Below are 14,003 nucleotides of genomic sequence, written 5' to 3' on the forward strand. Positions count from 1 at the left end.
TGGCTGCAGAAGGGGTGCTATACCACATGCATTGCTGTTGCACATGGATGGGGTGGGCCCGGCGCCGCCCCGATCGCGCACCGACCCGCGCGGCGCGCGCGAGTGGTCTGCTGCAGCCTCTGCTGTCTGCTGCTGCACACACATGCTCCCTGGCACTGCTTCTTGCTGCTGGAATGGGCTGGGAGGTGCAGTCATGCAGGGACAGGGGTGCCTGGCACCTTTGCGGCGGCGGCGCGCGACGCCACCGCGTCCTCGCGCGCCGCTGTCACACCACAGCTGGGACAGCCCTGCTCAGCCACCCTGCCACACACCCTCTCCCTGCTGCAGTGCTGAAGCAATGGCAGCTGGTCAGCAGGATGCCCCATCACAAAGTTCTGGTGAGCAAACATGCATGAGGTGGGGAAGCGCGCCGCGTGCGCCGAGTCGCCCGACGCGGCGAATGCACACCACCAGTCAGCCAGTCACTGCCCACCACTTGCATGCCCAGTTTGTGAACCAGCACCAGTCACTGCTCTCCCCACATGCCCACAAAGGCTGGGGCTCAATGTTGTCTGTGGGGGGGCAATTGTCCAAGGATGCTAAGCCCCTAAAAAACCTAAATGCTGGCAATCGGCGCTAAAACCAAGCCGGAACGCAAAAGCCACCGGGCGTTTACAGACACACAGCCACACTGGTTAGCGTCAACCTCTTGCAGGCACGACAGTCTTGCAAATCCATTTGCCACGGTCGCACAGTTGGCGCCACCTCGTGGAACCGCTCATGCAACTGGCAGCCATGCGCCAGCCTGGCCGAGCATGCCATAGATGATTGATGAAGCTATGGGGATGTGCCCGCCACGAACACCCCACGAACACCCTCCCCCGCTAGTGCAGCGGGCCGATAAGCCGCACGCCCTCGGCATCCCACCGTTGCACCTTTGTCACGGGGCCGCCATGCTGGTACGCGGCAAGCTCATCCGTCAGAGCGGCCACCACCTTGGCGATGCACGCCTCGCCCTCCGGCCGTGCAGCTGCTACCGCTGAACGTTGCTCGGCTGACAGGCTCTCCAGCGCCGTATCGGCGGCACGCATGGAAGACATGACCGCGGACGCCCGCACACCTGCCAGCTCCTCAAACCTGCCGGGGGCACAGCCAAGAAGACATGCACATTAGCCTGGCGGCTGGCAGGGCACCCACTGTTGGAATCCATCTTCATGGTGCATCCCGCAATCTCCACATCCATAGAGATGCTCTCTCCCAGCCCCCACCCCCGCATGCTCACTTGCGCAGCGAAGCCTCCAGCAAGATGGCTTCCGACATGCTGTCGCCACGCCGCCGGTAGGCGGCGGCAACACCCGCCAGGCAATTCATGATCAGGGACGCCACGCCTGCCGCGTCGCGCTGCCACTCGGGGTCTGCCGCCAGCAGATTGACCAGCGGCACCAGCTCAGGCAGCACTCCTGCGAGCGCAAGAGCATGGAAAGGAGCAGACAAAGGTGACAGGGGGCAAACTTGAGCCCCCCTGCGCGCCTACATAAACATCTACCCCGCCGCGACTTCAACAAAGAACACGCACCAGGGTGGTCGGGTGCGCCTGCATACTGCTGCTTCAGCAGCACTGCCTGCTCCAGCAGTTGCCGCGCGCGAGCTCGCTCCCCTGGCCCGCCCATAGACAGCGTGCCTGCACAACAAGGTGGAACAGCAGTTCGCAGCGGTGACCTCAGCACCAGCGCGGCAGTCGTAGCCGGCATAGCAGCTTCTAGGTACGTGATCAGCCAGCAATGCTGCCCACCTGCGACGTTGCGCAGCGCCCAACACCGCTCCGGCACTGGTGTCTTGGCCTCCCGCTCTGCCAGCCGTGCCGCCTTGGTCTCTGCTGCATCAGGCCACTCCTCCTCTGCACAACCAGTTTGGCAGCCACAGCAACATCGTATGTTCTAAGCCTCCACTCCCACCCAGCGCCTGTTATATGCTGCAGCGCTGCTCTATCTGCCCCAGCCGCTCCCCGAGGCGGCATCGCCTGCTGCTCTGCCTTCACACCTACAAGCTTGGCGGCCAGCTCAGATGCCAGGCGCCGCTCCTTCTCCTGCTGCTCCTTCTTGGCCGCAGCCGACAAGTTGGCCTCTGCCAGGAGCTGCAGCTCCTGCGGCAAGCAATCAACCCAGACCCATGCCAGCAAGAGATCTTCAGCATGGAAGGCGTGCCAAACTCCCTTGCCAAGCGTCGCTGCCATCCACGCTGCTAGACCGGACCGCCCCACACACTCACCTCTGCCACCGGGTTGCTCATGCCCAACACCGCTGAGATTATTGCGGCAGGCAGCTGCAGCGAGTCCTGGGCGGCGGGGCTGGCCACTGCCTGCACACAGCATTTGCAGGATACAAAGATGTTGAAGCAGTGCTCCGGACGACTGCGGAAGGACAGCCACCAGCAAGGTTACAATCTCCCTGCTAAGCCACGGCACAAGCAAGCCGCCCCAGCCCGTCCTTGCCTTCAGTTTGCTACGCACAAGCCGCGCCGTGGCCTCGAACCAGGCGGGGGCATCAGAGGCGGCAAAGGGGCGCTCAGCCAGGGCGCGGGAGAGGAGGTGAGAAAGCAGCAGCGCGGTGCCCATCAGGGCTGGGGCAGGCTTTGACAGTCGGGAGCAGGAGGGAAGCTCTGTGGCAGCACAAGAAGTAGCGAGTGACTGGCAGGGCAAGGGCAACACACAGATAGAGCAAAACAAATGACAGGCAAGCGGCTGTGCTGCACATGACATCTAGATTGTGTGCTGGCCCACCTTTCAGGAACAGCTCCACGTCCGCTTGCAATATGTCATCCAGCAAGGCATTGGCTGCCTCAGTGTCGCCGCCCTCGATGCTGGCAATCACACTGCGCGGCAGCGGTGCAGCGCATGGTGCATGCAACTAGGGTGATGGATGGCGGAGGAAGTGGGCAAATCTTGCAGCCGTGGACAGCAGATAAGAACAGGCAGGGCGAGGTGAATGTGGCGCTTGCAACAGCTCACCGCCGCAGCAGCGTGTCCGTGCGCTGCGGATGGTCAGCAGGCAGCACACCCAGCTCCGTGCGGCACTGCAGAGCAGGGATAAGAGGCAACCAAAATATAGAGACAGCTCTGAGCAGCAGAGCAAGGACCTGATGAGGAAAGGCAGCACCAGATGCTATCAGAAGGCAAAGAGTCCAAGCTGTGGTCCTGCAAAACATCCAGCCACTCAGCAAACACCGCTACACGCCTGGAATGCAGCGGGGCGGGAGGCGGCGGCGCCCTCCTGCTGGAACTTTGCCAGCTCAGCATCGCCTGCCGCCACTGCCGCCACCGCAGCCCGCACCGCAGCGGCAAAGGCCCAGTGCTGCAGCTCGGTGTCGTCAATCCACTGCAGCACCCCCTCCCCAGACATTGACTGCAGTACATCATAACACGGCAGGCGCGCGTTACGTCAGGCAGGCATCAAGCGTGCCGCTCAGCGTACAGCTTGCTTAACAGCTAGACAACAGAGAAGCAAGCTGGCTAGGCGGGCTGGTGGGCCGGCCAACAACACAGCGGCGGTGTGTGGCGCACCTGCAGCCGCATGGCGGAGGAGTAGGCATCCGCCGCCAACTTGCACGCCTCGCCCGCCACCTGCGACAGGCCCTCCCCTGCATCCGCCAGGCTCGCAAAATCTACCGGTGGCGGCTGAGCGGGACCCCCCAGCAGCGTGCCGCAGGCGGCGGACAGCCGCACACTGGCCTTCTTCTGCAACGGGCCCGAAAGCACGGTGTCCTGCAGAGGGGCAGCACAGGGCCGGCCGGGTCAGTCGGCGGCTGGCTGGAAAAAGCTTGTGCAGCCAGTGCAGGCAAGCAGGCTGAGTGTGGCTGCTCCCAATTCAAGCCAGCAAAACCTGCCTGCAGTGCCTGCCCATCTCCACACACAAACCTTTGGGGGTCGCTCCACCACTAGCGTGCCTTCCAGCCGCATTGCAAACCGCTTCTTCTCCTTCTCCAACCGCCGCCGCTCCTCCACTTTGAGCCGTATCGCCTCCTCCCTGCACACAGACTGAACGCAGTAAGCTCAGAGCAGGGCCAGGCAGGCAGGGCAGGCCAGCTTTGGGACAGGCTGGAAGGTGGCGCGGGGGCAGCCAGAGCCGTGTACACAGCGTACACACCGCTCGCGCTGCTCCTGCTCCTCACGCTGCCGCCGTTCCTCCTCCACCCGCCGCTTTCTCTCCTCCTCTTCTCTGCAGCAGGGGACACAGGCACGGCATGCTGGTTAGGACGCCAGTAGACCCTAAGCTCCGGGCAGACTCCAGGCAGCGCTGCTGTACTCTGTGCAGGCAAATACGCCAGTGCTGCCAGTGGCAAATGCACCTTCGCCGCTGCTCTTCCGCCGCGCGCGCCGCCGCCCGCTGCTGCTCGATGACGAGCCGCTCCTGCTCTTCACGCGCCGCAACCTCCGCATCCAGCTTGGCCTGAGGCAGGAGTGAAGGAGGAGGGAAGCCAAGGGGTCGCTCAGACCACAGGCCAGTGCAACCAGACCTGCACAGAGCCCTGCCATCTCCTGCTTTGGAGGCACAGCAGGCACGGCAGCACACAAGCGCAGCAGGCCGCAGCAGCTTCTCGCCCACCTGCTGCGATTCATACTCCTTGCGCAGCGCCTCCCGCTCCAGCCGCAGCCGCTCAGCCTCCTTGGCGGCAGCCTGCCAGCAGCGGCGGCAGCGCCACGTGGCTTTAGGGGCCAGCATCAGTGCTTGGCAGCAGCGATTCCACACATGGCTGCAGCTTGCCGTATCTGTCACGCGGCGCACACACTCTCCGCCCTCCCACCCACCTCCTGATAGCGCTGCTGCATCTCCCGCTGACGCCGCAGTTCCTCCTGCGCCTTGGCCGCTGTCTCCTCCACCCTGCAGCCGGAAGAAGCGGCAGCACAGGCACTGGTGTGCATCAGAACCCTGCACAGCGCAGCACTGCAGCAGCCCAGCTGCAGGTTGCAGCATCTGAGTTCCGCACCTGCGTGCATCCTCTGCTGCCGTGCGCTCCGCCTCAGTGGCACGCCAGCGGTCGCGCGCCGCCAGCAGCTCTTTCCCCAGCGCCCGGCTTCGCTCCCGCTCAAACTACGACAATGGGAGACAGTGGGCAGGCAGGCGCACCTAGGCAAGCAAGCAGACACGCATGCAGCACGGCAGGTGAGGCAGCCAGCAGGTGAGGCAGCCGCAGGCATGCATGAAGGTAGGAGCACGCGGCGGCAGCAGGCAGCAGAGATGCACAGCCGCGGCTGCCCGTCCCCCGCCGCACCCTGTCCACCACACCCCGGTGAACCATGCAGCCCACGCCCACCCGCCCACCTGCAGCTTGCGCACATCCATGCGCGCCTCCTGCGCTGTCAGCCGCCCCATGCGCCCCGCCAGCAGCACCGCAGCCGCCACCACCCAGCCGCTGCCAGCACCGATGGGAGAGGTGGGGAACGGGCCAGCGCCACCAACGTCGAATGGTCCCAGCTGTAACCATGTGTCCAGCGCCTGCGGCTGCGGCTGTGCAACGAAGGCATGCGCTTCCACCTGCAAGGTAGAGGCACAGCGATTCACGGCAGGGGAGGGGCGTGCGAGTTGCGCAGGCGAGAACACCCAGCATGCCTTCACAAGCCAGCCCGAACCTCCCACCTCTGCCGCGGGTTGGAGACAAGCAGACTCAGCAGTGTGCGACTCGAAGCTGGCCTGTAGCGCCTCCTCGCCGCTGCCTGCTGCTGCAGACGCCGCGCTGCCACCACCGCCGCCGCCGCCCCGCCGGCGGCTGGGACGGCCGGCTGAGCGGCCTGCAGGCCTGCTGCTGAGTTTCGATGGTCTGGCTGGGCGACCTGCCGGTGACAGAGGCGCGGCAGGGGCCAGAGCGGGGCGCTCCCCAGCCATGCCCTGCATTGCTGACCTGCTATGCGGCAATATGCATAAGACCGGCCATGCAATACTTCCAGAGGTCTGGATTGCCCGAGAGACCTTCCTGCCAGGCCATCCTCGCTGGCAAACCCTTTCTTCAGGTTTTCAGCGCCCTGAGGAGCACACCGCAGCCCGGTTTAAGGTCCAGGTTGTGTGCCATCTTCATCGGCCAAGCCAGCGGCGCGGCTGTTTCGATCAGCTGTCCTTCGGCCAGACCCCTCCCCGGTCGGCGATCCATGCAGCACCAACAGTTCCCCACCTATGGGGCAAGCCCCTGGGTGCCCGGCCCCTCGGACCAGCAGCAGCAGCAGCAGTTCGCGGCCCAGCCCCAGCAGCCCCAGTTTTTCGTGCCGCACCAGGTGCGTGGTGCAGCTCGCAGGCTGGGCCGCAGGAGGACGGCAAGGGCCGCGCCGCTCCTTGCTGACCCGTTGCTGCCTGCCCCTCGGCCACCGCCACCCCGCTGCAGCCGGCCGCGCACGCGGGCGGGTACGGCGCCCCTGCACAGCCCGCCGCTTATGGCGCCCCCATTCAGCCCGCTGCGGGCACCTTTGTCCCCTCCACGGCTGGCGCTGGCTACGGTGCTGCCGGGCCAGGCGGCATGGGCGGCATGGACCCCTTTCTTACGGGCGTGGCGGGCAACATGCTGCGCCAGCAGGGCCAGTCATACCTGCAGCGCGGCCAGGCCTTCATGCAGTCCAAGATGGGTTTCCTGTCGGGAGGGGGCCTGCACTACTGCTTCAGCATCAACCCCGAGTACGGTGCGTGTGGCAGGCGGGGGCAGGCTGCGGGGCAGCGCTGCAGGGCGGCAGGCTTCGCACATTGCCAACTCGGAGCCCGCCTGCGGTTGGGCCCCTGTGCTCACCTGTGCCCTGCTGCGCCCGCGTCCTGCCGCCGCGCAGTGCGCACCAAGCTGCTGATGCTGCTGGCTCCCTTCCTCAAGCGCTGGAGCTACGTGCGGGTGGCGGAGCAGGTGTGGGCGCTTGTCGCTGGGGGTGGGGGAGCAGGCCGAGCAGGCACGCCAGCTCTGTTGCTGTGCCGCTCCCCAGCTGCTGCCGGCGACTGACGCGCTGAATCTGCCCCGCCCTGCCGCAGATCAGCGGCGGCCACAAGTACCTGCCGCCCCGCCAGGACGTCAACGCTCCAGGCAAGCCGCCACCAGTGCCGTGGGTGCCGTGCCCTTGCCCCGTCCCTCGCCTACCACCACAATGCGCACTCCGCATCACCCACGCCTGCACGCCCTGCCTCTGCCGCAGACCTGTACATCCCCCTCATGTCCATCTGGCTGTACTGCGTGCTGATGGGGGGAGCCATCCTGGTGCGGGCGGGGCCCGAGGGCGGCTTCAGGCCGGAGAGCATCTACAACTCGGTGAGGGCGGTGGTGGGGCCCAGGCGGCGGGCTGGCTGGAGACGGCCAGCGCCAGACAGCAGCGGGGCCAGGAGCTGACTGTCTCCGCTGCTGCGTCGCCCTGCCCACCTGCCCTGCCTGCAGGTCAGCAGCAGTGGCGTGGCCTGGCTGCTGCACACGCTGCTGCTCAAGGTGCTGCTGTACATGCTGGGAATACCCGGAGGTGGGTGGGCCTGGGGCGCCTGCCCGCCGCCAGCCTGCCCCGGTGCATCCCTTGGCCTGCTGCTCCTTGTCGGCACACGTAATGCCAGCACACACCATCTCAACTGCTACTCCCGCTCCCCTGCTCTGCAGCCGTGCCCTTCCTGGAGCTGGCCGCATATGCCGGCTACCCCTTTGCCGCCGCTTGCGCCTCGCTGGTGGCGCAGCTGGTCACAGGTAGGCGGCTGCGGCTGTGGGCGGGCGGACTGGCAGACTGGCAGCGCATCGCAGTGCTAAGCCGGGATCCGTCTCTGCCTTCAAAGATCCCAAGACGGCCTGAGCTGGAGCCTGCCCTCTTCCGCGACCCTTCTGTGCCCGCCTCTCCCCTGCCTGCAGGCGGCGGCACCACTTACCACGCGGTGTGGGCGTATGGCTCGCTGTGCGCCGCCGTTTTCCTGGTGCGCACCATGAAGCGAGTAATCTTCCAGGAGGCGCGCACCTACAGTGAGTGCGGCTGCAGTGGCGGCAGCGTGTCCGTGCTCCAACTGGGAGCAGTTTTGTCTAGTCCGAGCTGCCCTTGCAACGCCCCCACTGCCCCTGCGCGCTGCCCCCTGCAGGCATCGACAGCACCCGCCACAACTACCTGCTGCTGGGGCTGGCCATCCTGCAGTTCCCGCTGAATGCCTGGCTGGCGCGGCTGCCCGCGGGGGCAGCAGCCAAGGCGGCCGGCAAGGCAGCAGCTAAAGCCCTACTGTGAAGCCTGGGGCAAGCAGCGGCACCTGCAGCTGTGGCACACGGCACAGGCAGCCAGTTATGGGCGTTTTGTAAACTTGGATTGATGCTGCACTGCCTGCGCCGGCCTTCCCGATTGACAGGCGCCGCTTCCTGCTGCCTGGGCGCTCTTATTGCACTGGCGCGACATCAGGGGCGGTTGCGATGTGTAAACAAGAATTGGGTAGAGAAATGAAGAGCAGCAGAAAGGAGCAAGGAAAAAGGATGGGGGCACCAGGTTTTTGCCGATGGACCGCTGCAGGCACCAAGCGCCAGGATCAACAACAGTAGCAATGTGCTCACAACTCGGAAACAGAGGGCAGGGGAAAGGAATCGGCGCAGCACACAGCAGGCAAGCTTTAAGCAAGCAGAGGAAGCATGTACATATCAGCAAGCCGGCCTGCCACCTGTCGCTGTGCTAGCTGCTGGGCCGCCAGCTGCGTGCCCACTGCGTCAGCCGCTCGACATTCTCCTCCATCTCCTCAGGCGTGCTGCTCTGCAGCACATGTACAATCTCCTCCCTGCAGAAGGATTCGGGAAGGAACTCAAGCAGGCGAAGGTGCAGGGTGCAAGATGTAGGGTACCCCAGCATCGCCACAGCTCAGCATTGTGTGATGCGGCAGTGTGGCGGCAGCGGGCGCGCTGTGCTGCCGCCCACCTGTAGCTGTCGCTGGCCTCCTCCACGATGACGTGCATGATCTCGCACTGCACATTATCCTGAATCTTCTTCCGGCTGTACCCGCTGCAGGGGAGGGGGCAGGGCAGGGCGGGACAGGGGGGCGGGCAGGCGGGCAGGTCGGCAACAGGGCGAGGAGGTTTGACAGCAACAAGGACACACTCTAGGGAGTGTCAAAGCACCAGCCCAGCACCAGTCTGTCCACCACCAGCCTGCCCCAGAAGCAGCATGTGCCTGACCCTCTCCCCTCCGGCTCACCGCTTCTCTAACCGCTCCCACAGCACGGTGTTGTCGGTCTGCAGCACCACCACCAGGTCAAACCACCTGCAGCCGGCAATGCTGCTGGCCAGTTGGAAAGCACCACCCGGCCGGCAGCGCATGGGTGGCCACAGCGAGCCAACCTCGCGTCGCCTCAGCAGCAGCGGCCTCTGCTGCGTATGTCCCCCGTCAGGCGCTTCAATCTCACCGCTCCGGGAAGAAGTCGCAGCCGTGGTAGTCCACAAGGCAGCCACCTTCCGCGGTCTGGTCCTCCAGAGCATCGCACACCTGTGGCAGCGGCGCGCATCGTGCAGGTGGTGGAGGGGCGGAGAGCTAGCCGGCAGCTGGGATTGCAGTGGTGACAACCTGCTGGGAGCGCCCAGCACACCATGCCACACGGGCAGCCTGCCTGACGCGATGCGCAGCAGCAGGCGGTGGCAGCAGCAGCGGGCGGCGGCGGCGGCGGCATGCATGCGACGCGGCGCCCCGCACCTTCTCTTCGTCTATAACCAGGCAGTCGAACTCGTCGTCCCAGCCGCTGTGTAGCTGCTGGGACTTGACAAGCTTGCCGATTTCCAGGTGCCTGAGTCCCGTGGTGGAGGCCACGTTCTCGCACAGCGTGCTCTTGCCCGTGCCGGGGGTGCCTGTGATCAGGATGTTGGGCGCTCTGCGCGCCATGGCTGATGCCGCGGCCGCCGCCACTCGAAACAACAGGCTACGGGGGGTGCGGAAGCGCCAAAACGTGCACTTGCACGCCGTGGGAGCAGGGAGGAAACGACAGCGGCGGGCGCAGCCCCATGGGAGATTGCTGCCGCGCCGCCGCCATGCGGGCGGCGCCAGCGGGCCAGGAGAATCACCCTGTTCCAGTGCGATTGTGTTTTACGGTTGCGCAGCTCCAGAAGTAGTACGCCTCGAGCAGTGGGGATGTGAGCATACTCAAAATCAACAGGATGAAAACAAAATCGGTGCTGCAGTACAGTCGAGAGAAGGCGCAGGCCAGCGCAGGTGCCGCCGCGCTCCCGCCTCGCCTCGTCAGGCGGAGGCGGCGGCAGCCAGCGAGGCCTCGCCCTCCTCCTCCTCCTCCTTGGGAGGCTCCTGCCACCGGCCGTGCTCCTGCAGCAACAGAGGGGCGGGAGCATCCTGGATGTTAGGCATGCGGCATGCGTGCCTGCCCATTGCGTTCAGGCCAGCCACCTCAGCCACACACCACCCGCCACCCAGCCAGGGGCGCACCTTGATGAGGTCGATGAGCTCGTCGCAGGCGCTCTCGTTGGGGATGTTGCGGCGCACCACCTCCTTGCCCACATACAGGTCAATCTTGCCGGGGGCGCCGCCCACGTAGCTGCGGGGCAGGCGAGGGCAGGCAGGGGCAGGCGGCGCTCAGCTACCCAAGGAGGCCAGAGCCGGCAGCGTGGCGGCAACGCATGCTTGCATCTGTGCCGCAAGCCCCGGTACGACCAAGCAGGCAGCTTTTGGGAGCCTGCATCCAGCCAGGCAGGGCCTCACCCAAAGTCGGCGTCGGCCATCTCTCCCGGGCCGTTGACGATGCAGCCCATGACGGCGATGGACACGCCCGGCAGGTGGCCGGTGCGGGTACGGATCTGGTCGGTCACCTCCTGCAGGCGGGGGCAGGGCAGGGAGGGACGAGGGTGGGTGGTGCAGGTAACCAGAACAGCGCAGGCATGGCCTGAATGGGCAGGCAGAGGCGGCACATCCGGCGATGCAGACGACGGCCCCAGCAGCGGCAGCGCCAGGCAGCGGCAGCGGCGGCGCTTGCCTGCAGGTTGAACAGGGTGCGGCCGCACGAGGGGCACGACACGTACTCGGTCTTGGTGTTGCGCATGCGGCAGCCCTGCGTACAAGCATCGGTTGGGCGGCTGGTGTGACGGGGGTGACCGCGCGCCGTGTGAAGGGCGCAAAGCGAGAACCGCAGCGAAGCACGCCAGCCGTGTGCCACCGCCGCCGGCTTCTGCCGGCCGTTGCGGCCACCGCCGCCGGCCGGCCCCTACCCGCACCCCCTCGTCCCACCCACCTGCAGCAGGCCAAAGGCTGTGGTGCGCAGGTAGTCTGTGTCCTCTGAGGCGCACTCCACCACCAGGCCGTCGCCGTAGCCGTCCACCATGAGGGCGCCCACCATGCTGCCTGCGGGGGCGGGGACGAGGGGCCGGAGGGGATGGTGGTGGTGGTGGAGCATAAGTGTGTTAAAGGGAGGTCAGGGCACAGTGGGAGGAAACACACGCGCGCAGAGCGAGGGCACGCACAGATGCTGCCTGCCTGGCTGTGTGGACCCCGGCACCACCAGACCGCCCAGGCAGGCGCCTCACCGCTCTGCAGCACAATATCGTCGCGGGTGGTTCCGTCTGGGAAGGTGATGTGGTGGATGACGGGTATGGAGATCTGGCAGGCAGGCAGGCAGGCAGGCGGGGAGCAGGGGGAGAGGGGCAGGGTGGGTGATGGCAGTGAGGCGAGGGAAGAGAGACGGCAGGCAGGGTGGTGAAAGACAGCCACAGGGGGGGGCCAGAGCAGCGACAGCGCGGCAAGGGTAGGTGGCAGGGGAAGGGAGAAGAGAGCAGCAGGATGTTTGGATGGCAGGGCAGGCGGGCGGCCCGGACTCCTGACGCACACCGGCAGCAGCAGGGCAGGCAGCGCAGTCGGCGGCGCACCCCCTGCTGCTGCAGCTGCTCAAACACGCGGCGCGAGGAGTGCACGCGGCTCAGGCCGGGTGCCGTCTTCAGCAGGGCCATCACCGCGCCCATGTCCTGTGAGGGGAGCGCGAGAGGGGTGGGGGACACAGGCATAGGTCAGGGGGTGGGAGTGGGCCATGCAGGCGAGGAGGGCATCCGAGCGGGGCGCCGGCGGCTGATGTTGCCGCACAGCACTGGAGGGCCACGCCCTGGCAGGCATCAGCGCTGCATGCCAGGCGAGACCCCGCCCCACACCACACCACCTCACACCGCACCAGGCACCCACCTTGAGCGTCGCAAGGTCTGCCTCGCCCTCAGTGCCGTCGATGAACACAGCTAGCCGCCCAGCACCCTCGGGCAGCTGCAGGGGCAGTGGTGGGGATGGCATGCCCCGGTGCCGGTGAGCACAGCAGAGAGGCAAGCACTGCGCGGCACGCTCGACACACCAGCCAGCACGACCCGCTGCAGTCCCACCAGCCGGGACGCCCGCACGCCGGCAAGCAGCCAGCCAGCGCGCCACTCCGCTGCTCCTGCCCCACACACCTTGACGCCGCCGGCGCGGTGCGCGGAGGCCGCCACCGCCAGCTGCATCACCGCCACTGCGTCGGGCAGCGGGTCGGCGGCCAGCACCTCGGCAGGCGCCATCACGTGCACGCCCACCTGGCCAGAGGGCAGGGGAGGGGGGGGGGCAGTCAAGACGCTCAGTGAGGTCGAGCAAGCAGGCAGGCAGGCAGGGGGGTGGGCGGGCAGCGGGAGAGGTCGCAACCGTTTGGGTGGCGTCGGCAACAGGGAGAACACGCGGCACAAGGGCACGCATGCCTGAAGGCGGCGGCGGCAGCGGCAGCGGGAGGGCGGCTCACCTCCTGGAGGCGGCGCAGCGCGCGGCGGCCCTCGGTGTCGCTGCTGCTGGGGGTCTGGTACATGAGGATGGTGTCTGCGGTGGGGTGGGGTGGGGCAGGGTAGGGTAGGGTGGGGGGTGGGGGTAGATGTGCACGCCGCAACCCTGATTGCGCATGTGGCATGGCTGGAAGGCCAATCGCAGGCAGGCGCCCACCTGCGGTGGCGATGTCCTTGAAGGGCATGCCCACCACCAGCTTGGCGCCCAGGCGGCGGTACATCATCCTGGGGGTGGTACAGGCAGGGGGGAGGCGGGTGAGGCCGGAGCGCTGGCAGGCCACAGCACAGGGCAGCCGGCGCAGGGCGCCGCGGCTCGGTTGCCACTGCCTAACCGAAAACAGGCCGCGCCACACATGCCACACGGTCGCCCACCTCCACCCCGCTCTCCTGCTGCAATCTCCCCCCACCCAGCCCTCCCCACCCCACCACCTGCCACTCACTCTGGCTGCTCCAGGTCCTTGGGGTAGACCACCGACAGCACGGAGCCGTCGCGGTGCAGCAGCGGGCGGTAGTCGGCGGTGTCGCCCTCGCGCTGCTCGGGCAGGGTGCCCACCCTGCGCGCGAGGCGAGGAGGGGAGGAGGCGCAGGGAAGGGGCAGTTGGTACTAGACGGGGAGGCAGGAGGCGCACCCCGCAGCACGGCGATGCTTTCCGAGTGGGGGAGCTCCAGCCCCCCACCCTGCAGCGGCTGCCCGCACCTGCGCGTGAAGAGGTGCGTGTCGCGGTGCTCCTCAAACGCATCCACCCCCCACCCCTCCTGATCCGCCTTCTTGCCCAGGTTGGCCAGCCTGCGGGGCGCACACGGCAAGAGGGGGGCGTGTGCGCCACGGCATCGCGCCACCTGCATCCCAGCACCTTGCGTCACCGCACCACGCCCCACACTGGCGCCACCACACGAGCACCCAGCAATCCCACAGCCATGCCACGCCGCCGCGCCCAGCACCACGCACCTGCCGCAGGGGTCTATCTCAAACTCGGGGTCTTCTGTCAGGCTGACGCGGATGGTGTCGCCCAGCCCATCCATAAGCAGCGATCCGATGCCGATGGCGCTCTTCATGCGCCCATCCTCGCCCTCGCCTGCGCGAGAGGGGGCGGAAGGGAAAGGGGGAGGGAGGGAGGGTCAGGGGGACGGTGCGAGGGCTGGAAGGCAGGGAGGCATCTGCTGCTGCTGTGCAAGCACGGGCTCTGAACTGCAGCCATCTCTCGCCTCCCCTGCCCCCCCCCCCCCACAAAAAAAAACACCAACACCACCACCACCACCAAAAAAAAACACACAAACAGGCGGCCCAA

General features: G+C 66.7%; 4 protein-coding genes across 4 annotated transcripts in view; 1 reads left to right on the forward strand and 3 right to left on the reverse strand.

The window, feature by feature from the left end:
- Window positions 1-638: 638 nt before the first annotated feature.
- On the reverse strand, window positions 639-5,893 carry CHLNCDRAFT_57567 (expressed protein). The gene is made up of 19 exons (XM_005848328.1): window positions 5,613-5,893; window positions 5,298-5,510; window positions 4,963-5,066; window positions 4,784-4,856; window positions 4,581-4,652; window positions 4,324-4,424; window positions 4,122-4,193; window positions 3,893-4,001; window positions 3,539-3,739; window positions 3,309-3,380; window positions 2,987-3,051; window positions 2,759-2,850; window positions 2,489-2,637; window positions 2,248-2,337; window positions 2,020-2,122; window positions 1,772-1,876; window positions 1,556-1,660; window positions 1,262-1,439; window positions 639-1,116 (listed from the first exon to the last, which is right to left on the reverse strand). Exons 1-19 carry the CDS (start codon window positions 5,865-5,867, stop codon window positions 864-866), a joined length of 2,412 nt encoding a protein of 803 aa, XP_005848390.1. The 5' UTR covers window positions 5,868-5,893; the 3' UTR covers window positions 639-863.
- Window positions 5,894-6,118: 225 nt separating this feature from the next.
- CHLNCDRAFT_144674 (hypothetical protein) lies at window positions 6,119-8,185 on the forward strand (the record flags this gene model as incomplete). Its single annotated transcript, XM_005848137.1, has 8 exons — window positions 6,119-6,241; window positions 6,349-6,640; window positions 6,782-6,874; window positions 7,136-7,248; window positions 7,372-7,450; window positions 7,582-7,665; window positions 7,825-7,932; window positions 8,046-8,185. 8 exons carry the CDS (start codon window positions 6,119-6,121, stop codon window positions 8,183-8,185), a joined length of 1,032 nt encoding a protein of 343 aa, XP_005848199.1.
- Window positions 8,186-8,617: 432 nt separating this feature from the next.
- Window positions 8,618-9,811, reverse strand: CHLNCDRAFT_144675 (hypothetical protein; the record flags this gene model as incomplete). Its single annotated transcript, XM_005848329.1, has 5 exons — window positions 8,618-8,720; window positions 8,858-8,941; window positions 9,134-9,199; window positions 9,342-9,421; window positions 9,626-9,811. 5 exons carry the CDS (start codon window positions 9,809-9,811, stop codon window positions 8,618-8,620), a joined length of 519 nt encoding a protein of 172 aa, XP_005848391.1.
- A 354-nt stretch (window positions 9,812-10,165) lies between these two features.
- HDS (hypothetical protein) overlaps window positions 10,166-14,003 on the reverse strand; it is a gene marked incomplete at both ends in the record, with an annotated part of 6,281 nt that continues 2,443 nt past the window's right edge. The window contains 14 exons of the mRNA XM_005848330.1: window positions 10,166-10,246; window positions 10,367-10,475; window positions 10,640-10,749; window positions 10,953-10,985; window positions 11,166-11,275; window positions 11,458-11,530; window positions 11,797-11,892; window positions 12,104-12,178; window positions 12,361-12,477; window positions 12,678-12,751; window positions 12,872-12,939; window positions 13,155-13,268; window positions 13,412-13,501; window positions 13,664-13,785. Of these exons, the coding sequence (XP_005848392.1) occupies window positions 10,166-10,246; window positions 10,367-10,475; window positions 10,640-10,749; window positions 10,953-10,985; window positions 11,166-11,275; window positions 11,458-11,530; window positions 11,797-11,892; window positions 12,104-12,178; window positions 12,361-12,477; window positions 12,678-12,751; window positions 12,872-12,939; window positions 13,155-13,268; window positions 13,412-13,501; window positions 13,664-13,785 (1,272 nt within the window). The remainder of the gene's footprint in view (window positions 10,247-10,366; window positions 10,476-10,639; window positions 10,750-10,952; window positions 10,986-11,165; window positions 11,276-11,457; window positions 11,531-11,796; window positions 11,893-12,103; window positions 12,179-12,360; window positions 12,478-12,677; window positions 12,752-12,871; window positions 12,940-13,154; window positions 13,269-13,411; window positions 13,502-13,663; window positions 13,786-14,003) is intronic.

The sequence above is a fragment of the Chlorella variabilis genome (assembly GCF_000147415.1).
Source record: "Chlorella variabilis unplaced genomic scaffold CHLNCscaffold_8, whole genome shotgun sequence".
Classification (NCBI taxonomy): Eukaryota; Viridiplantae; Chlorophyta; class Trebouxiophyceae; order Chlorellales; family Chlorellaceae; genus Chlorella; species Chlorella variabilis.

Coding starts and splice junctions, on each gene's coding strand:
- CHLNCDRAFT_57567 (XM_005848328.1), bottom strand. CDS start 5,867: ATGCAGGGCATGGCTGGGGAGCGCCCCGCTCTGGCCCCTGCCGCGCCT. Junction 4,653..4,783: donor TGCAGCAGCGCTATCAGGAG/GTGGGTGGGAGG, acceptor CGCTGCTGGCAG/GCTGCCGCCAAGGAGGCTGA. Junction 2,123..2,247: donor TGAGCAACCCGGTGGCAGAG/GTGAGTGTGTGG, acceptor TGCTTGCCGCAG/GAGCTGCAGCTCCTGGCAGA.